The 10,134-nt window shown below is 31.1% G+C and overlaps 1 protein-coding gene across 1 annotated transcript; it reads right to left on the bottom strand.

Moving 5' to 3' along the window:
• Positions 1–6,758: 6,758 nt before the first annotated feature.
• On the bottom strand, positions 6,759–7,934 carry LOC134716499 (forkhead box protein I3-like). Its single transcript, XM_063579505.1, has 2 exons — positions 7,773–7,934; positions 6,759–7,499 (listed from the first exon to the last, which is right to left on the bottom strand). Exons 1-2 carry the CDS (start codon positions 7,932–7,934, stop codon positions 6,759–6,761), a joined length of 903 nt encoding a protein of 300 aa, XP_063435575.1.
• Between the last annotated feature and the right edge of the window lie 2,200 nt (positions 7,935–10,134).

The following is a 10,134-nucleotide window of genomic DNA, read 5'->3' as shown; positions in this document are numbered from 1 at the left end:
GATCTTGCTGGTGGTAAATTACAGAATGACTTAAACTGTTTTTTGCTTCAGTATATATACCATACAAACCTGTTGTTTTTCACAGCTTTAATTTACGTGATCTGAGTATAATGTCAAGGTTTACTAGTTAGTAGGTAATACATATTGTTGAATAACATTTACATTGTATATAGCATGTTGACAGCACACATTCTATTTGTATTTGTCTGCAAACAAGACAATTTGAAAATCACACGGAGACCAGAAATAATTATTGTATCTTAAAATGATACAGTATGTATAAAGTAATTTTGAAAAACAAAAACCACTCAAACAAGACCAAGAACATCAACCATAACAACAGCAACAATTTGAGACAAACAAAAATGAGGATCGAGCAAATGGTATAACTAAAACCATAGCAATATGCATGAAAAATTTAATAAATCTGTTAAAATTAGTAAAATTTCATAAAAATAATGTTTATTATGTACTTTTTCTAACAAACTGTTAAAAAGATAGACGTTAGGAATATGACAATTTAATCCACATAAATGATGATGAAAATCAAGAACTCATCAAAAGAAGTCCATACAATACTTTTAAAAAATTAAACACGAATCCTGCTAATAAACCAAGGACGAATTAAGACGCTGATTCACCAGTGAAAACTGGTTTGTTATATAGTAACACAGTGTTAGATTGTTGGGTTGATGTTTAAACGAGTTGTATATATATATTTATATACTAATAGTTCCTGTTCTCAACTGAAAACTTACACTTCTTACCGCTTTAAAAAAATAAATACTTTTATATTTTGAATATTTGGGTTTCATAAATAAAATACGTATCAGCTACATTAAAAAAAACTAATTACTTTCACTAGACCTAAAATGTTCTCTGTGATTATGTATACCCATATTTTTAACTTTATAAACTGTATATAGTTGATACCTAATTATTTAAAGCTTTTATTTCAAAAACATCTTATTTACAGGTGAATCGTCGGAATGTATTTTTTACGATAATTTTTTTTATTCCGTCCCATAACGAAAAATTATTATGCTTATCTCAAAATAAAATGTTGGTCTGACTAATCTTGTATTCTGCCTACAAGAAAAAACAGAATGTTAACTATCAGTATACCTATAGCTGCTTTCTCTCCAAAATGGCCGAGTTGTATATGTATTCTAAAATTATTAATATTTAATATTAGGTCAAACAATTTGGATAACAATGAAGCAAGTATTAATCTTAAATGAATACTCAGTAGTAAGCATAGTATGGATACCTGTTCCAAAATTTGTAGATTTAAACAACGAACTAGACCGATTGTGCCTAACTATTGTAAAGTTCAAGATGGCGGTATCCAACGAATCTGCCGCAAGGGCTTACCAATTGGAAAACGAATGTTAATTTCGAATTTCATGATAAAATATAAAAAGGTAAAACAATTCTATTCATTCAAACACAATTCCGTACATACATTTTTCTGTTTATGATCACCTTGATACAATGCACCATGTCAGAAATTTCCATAACCTTTATACTAATTTTAATATTGTATTATTGTGTTAAAACTGAGTCAACACATTGTGTTTGTTCTGTCCTTTATGTAATGTGATTCCAATACTAGCCTGTTGAACTCCTAAATGTGTGAAAAACATCTTGTTTCTAAACATTTTATATACAATGTATGTAGAAATGTAAAATTTACTATCAACTACAAAATAATTTTTGCAGGCCTCTTTGTCAAACTTATATTATACTGCACAAACCCTTTTATTGTTTTGTTTTTGAAAGATTTTTTCTAATTTTTTTTATCTTACTTTAATTCCGTTATGTTACGCGTCTGTGGTTTATATTAACACACTTTTGTCTGCTTGATTATAAGTATTGTAACATTAATTTATAAAACCAGGTTTAAACTACCATTTTTTTCGAAAGTGCCTTTAATATGCTAAATGATAGTTACCGTTTGTTCGCTGGTTGGTAAAGTCTAGCATTTACTGTTGTCACTTTATATTGAACACTTTCTTTGATTATTTTGTTTATACTATCCATTACATATTTTCAGTAGCATTTTTATGACAATATGATTTTGCTAGGAAATAATCTAGGAAGCTGTAATGATCCATGATTGAATACTTGAAACTGTTTTACGCACAGGGACGCACAGGGAGCACATAAAAAGAGAAAAGGACAAAAAGAACAGATATAAGAGTCCTTGAAATTACCTTTATCAACCTTATTTGACCTTTTATCATTTTTTTTAATGAAATTATAATTTACAAGGGGAACAACTCCTACTAAAGACTGAGTTAGATGTTTTGACTGTTTTTACTTGTTATACAATTGAATCTTTACATCATCAGCAAGAAATATGAGATATAATATTTGCTATGATTGAAACCAGGTTTTGTCAACATAAATACATTTTATATTCTATCTTATAGAAAAATATGGTTCGACCCATTTATAGCGTGTAACGAATTATATAAAGAATATTTCTATGAATGATTTAGTATTCACACTATAATAAACAAATTGGTAATAGCATATCAAAATATTTGGATATTTGATGAAGACATTACGTAAAAGTTGACTATTAACCGGGGCACAAATTAACAAGGTTTGTCAGTTTTACGTCAATGCAGTTTTCTCTCGTCAGTCATTCCGGATAGCCTCAAGAATAGAAATTGAAACCATTAAGATGTTTTAACACTTATTTATGTATACGAATATAAAAATCATAAGCAAATAAAAAACATTATTGAGACCCCCTATAGAATAATGAAAAAGAGAGGCGTAAATAATTAGCAACTCGTTAGATACTAAAGGAGCATTTTACCTCGTTACACAAAAATAAAATCACAACAATATGTTTAAAAAGGATAAGACCAAAGGCAAACAATAGTACACAAAACACAAAATAGAAAACTTTAGACTGAGCAACACGAACAAAATCAATGAAACCGCATGTTATTATTACTATAATCACAATACGTGTTTCTACAAAAATAGTCATAAGGTCCACTTGGCACAGCCACCCATCATACAACGGGGCCTAATTCCGCAAAATAATAATCTATGGGTTTAGAACATGTGTCTCAACACTTGATACTAGTCTTTGTCCTTTTTCAATGTATTCAATCTTAGCATTTTCTCTCTTAATCTCTTAATCTCTTGATGTAGATGTTGTATTTGTTATTTTTACTCTTCTATTTTTTATATAGAATAACATATTACCTTGATTATTAAGCGGTAATTTTTTAACTGTGATACTATTATCATTTATTTTGATAACAAATATATACAATTTTCACAGTCAACGGTCAACATTCTTTTCAATACTGAAATGTTATTTAAGTATTTGACCCCTTGACTGAAACAAAATGCCATTTTTATAAGACCACGTACTTTTGAACTGTGACTAAACAGCACTAACTAGGATATAAACAGTTTTGTCAGATATAAATTCTGAAAACAATATAGTTCATTTTGTAATTTCCTCTCAACGAGATTGTTCCTCACAGTTCAGCATCTATCGTTTGACCATGGGAGATCCAGAACTAGTTCAACGAGATTCTATTTCAAAAATTGGGACAAGTGAAAGTGGCAGTAGATACAATAACAGTGCTGAATCTTATTTAATGAGTATATATATTATATCAATTATAATAACATCAGCATTGTTACTCAAACAGACATATGTACAAAAACTATGTATCAATTCATGCATTTGATAAATAGGTACAGATTGCGAACAAAGCAAAATGAATTCCTCATTTTCTGATATTCATCATTGGTTTTACATTTTAAAACATTTATTATTCTTTTTGTAGGTTCAGTCGTATTCAGACAGATCAATTAAGCATAGATAATCTAACAGTGATATAAATCAGAAGCCATCGCATTCTTATGTAGCTATGATTTCAATGGCAATACTAAGTAAACCAAACAAGAAAATGTTACTGAACGACATAAACCAATACATAATGGATAATTTCCCCTTTTACAATAACAAAGAAAAAGCATGGCGAAACAGCATACGACATAACCTTTCTCTCAACAAGTGTTTCATAGAAAGTGGAAGGTCCGATAACGGCAAAGGCAACTATTTGTCTATTCACTTATCATGTATAGAAGATTTTGCAAAAGGAGATTTCAGGCGTCGGAATGCTAAACAAAAAGCAAGGATTCTATTGAAACAGCTGAATTCTTCACACGTTATGATAACTGGTATGTTCCAATGACATCATCGCGAACTGGATTCAATCCATACTCAATGAAAGAATCCTTAATACATACAAGATTTTATAACCAACACCAGAATATGCAGCAGCCTGTATTCACATTTGAAAAGAAGTCAGCGCCGTTTCCGGCTGTCATGCTGTCGTTTGCCAGCGATTCATTATTTCCTGTTTCTAAGCCATCATGAAGACCATCGTCCAATGCACCATTGACAAATAGATTGTATTTAACATTCAGACCGAGCTTTATTCCGGCTTTAAATTTATCTTGTCAGAAATATATACTTATCTTACATTACCTATATTGGGGTTGATTTTTTTCTGCTTTGAATAATACAAATTATCTATAATGACTAAGTTTAGTAAATGTACTGGACATGTTGTATACGTCTGCAACGTAGACGTATAGTATGCATTTAGGGAACAAAACTATTTTAGAGATTGGACTTTAGTTACAGTTTATGCTTACAATTCTTGCGTAAGCAAGACCATCATCTAGGCACCGTTTTTACAACTGTATATCATATACATTTATAACATTTTATTTTGGATTTGCTGTTAATCTTTGTTTTAACAACGTATAGATGGTTTTCGAATTATACATATATTTTAACAAATACTCTTATTGTGTTTCATATTGAAATAGCGAAAGTACAATAAACCTGTTTATTATATGTCATATTGCTTTATTCATTATCATTTGCATATCAAAGGAAAAAGTTAAGAAATATTAGTGCCTCATCAGTACGGCTCCATGATATTTTAAAAAAAAAAAATTATGTAAAATAAGAACATGTGGTATGACATGTATGATTACTAACGAAGCAACTCTCCGGAAGCAGATATTAACTATAGGTTATCGTACAGCCTTCAACAATGAGCAATGCCCATACCACATAGTCAGCTATAAAAAGTCCCGAAATGACAAATGAAAACAATTCAAACGAGAAAACAAACGGCCTACTTAATGTACCAAAAAAAGAACGAAAAACAAGTATGTAACACATCAACGAACGAAAACCACTGAATTAGTTTAATTGTCTAATATTTGGTTGAGAAGTGGTTTCTGAATTGGTAAACATAATTTCAGTATGGAAGACATGACTTGATGACTTTGTTTTAATTATGCATTGAACGTTTGCTGGCATAGGAATTTGTAAATAATTTCTTTATCTAATTTTCCATCTAAGTTATCATTCGATAGCATGTAATCATATTTTCATGTCTTTTGACAATACTATTTGTTGTTGATTGTTGAATTTTAATATTCCGAAGAATTATTTTTTTTTCAAGATCTGTCAAATCTCTAGGTATTTAAGAGCTTATCAACAAATACAACCCTTTCTTTTGTCGAAGACCCTTCGCATTATTTCAATTTCTTTTTTTCGATTATTTTCATTTGCTGTCCTTGTACTTAAGATATCGATCTAATATACCTAACAAATTATATTCAATTACGTATCTTTTATATCACAGAACAGTTCAAAAAATTATTCTTTGCTTTATCCATAACAAGATTAGGCCAAAAATTTATTTTATATCAAACTCAATTTTACAAATATATTTATCTGTTTATGATCACCTATGTACAATAACAATGTTGGTACTATTTTCAGTAAGTAAATAAGGCCAATGTAAAGGTTATAAGGACAGTAAGTAAACATGTAAGCTTGCTTGATAATAATGTGTAATAACAGTAACCTTTAGAAGGTTTAAGTTCAAAATCATGTCTGTTTTTGCAAATTTCATCTGGAATAAATAAAAATGCATCTTTTTGTGACAGACAATTCAATATTTGACCTTAATTATCAAAGCTTTCAATCATTAAAAAAATATTCTCTATTAAAATTATAAAAGCTATGAGCAATATTTTACTTTCAAACTAATTGTTTGTTGATGCTGAACTTAATTTATTACACAACAGGAGTATTTGCACAAAATAAACCCTTAACAACAGTGTTTTATTCCATCTTTAATGATTTAATTGATAGATAAGGGCATCAACTTATAGAATAGATATGTATCGTCAATAAAATCAGATACACTGGACCAAAACGAAAAGGACAGACTTAAAATACCAAAGGAAAATCAAAACCTGAGTAGATAACAAACTGACCATTATATAGCAAATAAAAGACCAGAGACTCCGTAAAAATCAATATTTACAGCAACAAAAAATTAAAATTTTTACAGTTAATTCTTTTATTTCTGTTTACAGTTTTGGCACGGTATAACGTTATCTGTTCCTGATACATGCTTTCACTATTTATCAATTTTAATCTCAATCATTTTATACAAACACTATAACTAAAGTTCAATCTCTAAAATACATTTGAGTGCATTTTTTTTAACAATGTAGTAAATATGATATCAATTTTCAATGCAAATGTCCTCGTTGTCTCTGAACAATTATGTAAGTCTACGATGCGGACTTATGCAAACTCAGTCGTCACTGTATTTATAATTCTAAATTTTTCAAAAGCAGATTCACTGTTACACCTACTCTAGATAATGTGACAAGTTTTTTCACCAGTCAAAAATATCTTTATGTATCTGACTAGATGAATAAAAAGCTGAATTAGAGCCCGGTCTAAAGGATGACGTAGTGTGATATGTTGATAGTGCATTGCAGGATTCCCCTTTTGACGAGTATTGCGAAACGGGAAATAATGAATCGCTTCCGAACGTATGCATGACTGCCGGAAGATTCGTTTGTGTCAATCCGAATGACGATACAGGAGTCTGAATACTCAGTTGACTTTGATGTTGATTTTGAGGGGTTTTATGCATTGGGGATCCTTTTACGTGGTATGGGAAGAATCCAGTGTGCGACAATGTCATCGGTATATATTCGTAATTATTTCGGTTGCCGAATATAATAGGTAAACAATCGGCAGTTTTTACAGAACTTTTTCGTGCTCTTCGTCTTGCATTCCGACGCCTGTAATCTCCTTTTGCAAATTCCTCTATACAGTCTTGATGAATAGACCAATAGTTGCCTTTGCATGTATCGGACTTGCCAATTTTTACGAAGCACTCGTTAATGGAAATGTTATGCCGGATGCTGTTTCTCCATGCTTTTTCATTATTATTGTAGAAGGGGAAAGTATTCATAATAAACTGATATATATCGTTGAGTAACATTTTCTTGTTCGGTTTACTGAGTATTGCCATTGAAATCATAGCGATGTACGAGTGCGGTGGTTTCTCATTAGTATCGCAGGAAGATAACCAATTCTTAATTGATCTGTCGAATGATAACAAAACCTACAAAACAAAATTTAAATATTAAGAAAACTCAAAAGAAATAGATGAAAACTACACAATAATGAATAAAAACGCCATAATCGTACATTGAAGTAATTGGAACAAATAAGATGAAATTGTTGTCTCTCCTTTGTGTTTAATATAGGAATGCATATATTTTCTCGTCTTTGATTTGTTTTGGTTTTTTGGTATTTACATATATTATTATCTCCATTCTTTAGATGAATTATGAAATTCTTCATCAAATTTGAAGCTATAAATGACGCAACATACCTGTGGAATAGATTCATAACTGTCACCGTTGCTACTTGCACTTTCACTTGTAAAAAGAGACGGTGTCAACAATTCATCACCCTCGCTTGAGATATAATCTCGTGTGACTCTTTCTGTATCTCCTCTATTCAAATGATAGATGCTCAACTGATTTTTATTCATGACTCCTAAATTAAAAGGAACGATCGTGCTGAGAGTAAATTACAGAATGACTTAAACTGTTTTATGGTTCAGTATATATACCATACAAACCTGTTGTTTTTCACAGCTTTAATTTACGTGATCTAAGTAAAATGTCAATGCTTACTAGTTAGTAGGTCATACATATTGTTGAATTACATTTACATTGTGAATAGTATGTTGACAGCACATATTCTATTTGTATTTGTCTGCAAACAAGACAATTTGAAAATCACACTGAGACCACAAATAACTATTGTATCTTAAAATGATACAGTTTGTTAAAAGTAATTTTGAATAACACAAACCACTCAAACAAAACCAAGAACATCAACCATAACAACATCAACCATAACAACATCAACAATTTCAGACAAACAAAATTGAGGATCGAGCAAAAGGTATAACTAAAACAACAGCAATATGTATGAAAAATTTATTAAATCTGTTAAAATTAGTAAAATTTCATAAAAATAATGTTTATTAACAACTTTTTCTAACAAACTGTTAAAATGATAGACGTTAGAAATAGGACATTTTAAACCGCATGAATGATGATGAAAATCAAGAACTTAAAATATGTCCATACAATACTTTTAAAAAATTCAAATATTGTTTAACACGAATCCTGCCTATAAACCAAGGACAAATTTAGACGCTGATTCACTAGTAACAACTGTTGTGTTGCTTACCACAAGTAAAGTTACATTCTGCAAATATCACAAACAAGTAAACGAGTACGGGACTGCTGCTACAATAAGTCGCAATCAGTTATGTCATAATCGAGAGAAAATTGGCGAGTCTATGGCTGTGATTAGTTGCTGTACGTGGTGTAATACTCGGGGAAAGTGGGCAGCGCAGTGGCGTTGATTAGTAAAATTTAGTTATGTAAAACAGAAAATCGCAAAATTAACCAACTTAATGTCAAACAGACCAAACGAATGAACAACAGCTGTCACACTCCCGAATGTATATCATGTATATCAGCTAAGTTATCTATAGTTACTATAGATAATTTAGCTGATCCGTCAAAAAATAACATCTTCATGCCTTATATAACATTACTGTAGTACCACGCTAGATTATAACTGACGTGGAAAGGTAACACCCGGTCGCCACGAGCTTTATCTTGGCGCCCAGGTGCTCGTGTAGTCTAGCGCGCCGGTTACAGTGCAGGTAATTTGGTGGCACGATATCTCAGTAGCATTGGTTCGAATCCCGGCAAAACAAATTGCTAAAGCAAATACAGATCTAACATTGTTGGGTTGATGTTTAGACGAGTTGTGTATAGAGAATGTACACAGTCATGTATCATCATCACTGCTGGTGATCCGATGAATAAATCTGTAGTAGAGTTGTCACTGGTTCAGACATATTTATATACATAATTATTTGCTGTGGCTGTATCTTACATTAGTTTGTAGAATCCTTTACTATAGATAATTTATCTAATCGGTAAGAATAACATCTTCATGCCTTATATATCCTGTACTGTAATACGACGTTAGATTAAACTGACATGGAAAGGTAACACCCGGCCACTGAAAGCTTCATTTTTATGAAGCCCAGGTTGTCGAGTAATCTAGCAGGACGGCTACAGTGCAGGCGATTTGGTGTCACGATATCTCAGGAGCATGGGTTCGAATCCCGGCGAGGGAAGATAAAAAAATTTGCAAAAGCAAATTTACAGGTCCAACATTGTTGAGTTGATGTTTAGACGAGTTGTATAATAATTCCTGTTCTCACCTGAATACACGTCTTACCGCTTTAACAAAATCAAAACTTTTATATTTTGAATATTTGGGTTTCACAAATAAAATACGTATCAGCTACATTGAAAAAAGTTAATTCCTTCCACAAGACCTAAAATGTTCTTTGTGATTATGTATACCCATGTGTTTAAGTTTATAAACTGTATATAGTTCCGATAGTTGATATTTAGTTATTTGAAGCTTTTATTTAAAAAAAACATCTTATTCCCATACAAGTTGGATCGTCGGAATGTATTTCTTACGATAGAATTTTGTATTCCGTGCCATAACGGAGAATTATCATGCTTATCTCAAAAATAAAATGTTGGTCTGACTAATCTTGTGCCAAGTAAAAATGAAATGTTCACTATCAGCATATGTATGGCTGCTTTCTCTTCCAAATGGCCAAGTTGCATATGTATTCTAAAATA

Source organism: Mytilus trossulus, chromosome 4, assembly GCF_036588685.1.
Source record: "Mytilus trossulus isolate FHL-02 chromosome 4, PNRI_Mtr1.1.1.hap1, whole genome shotgun sequence".
Taxonomy (NCBI): Eukaryota; Metazoa; Mollusca; class Bivalvia; order Mytilida; family Mytilidae; genus Mytilus; species Mytilus trossulus.
Note: the sequence above shows the minus strand (reverse complement) of the source record. Positions and strands in the feature narration are given on the sequence as shown.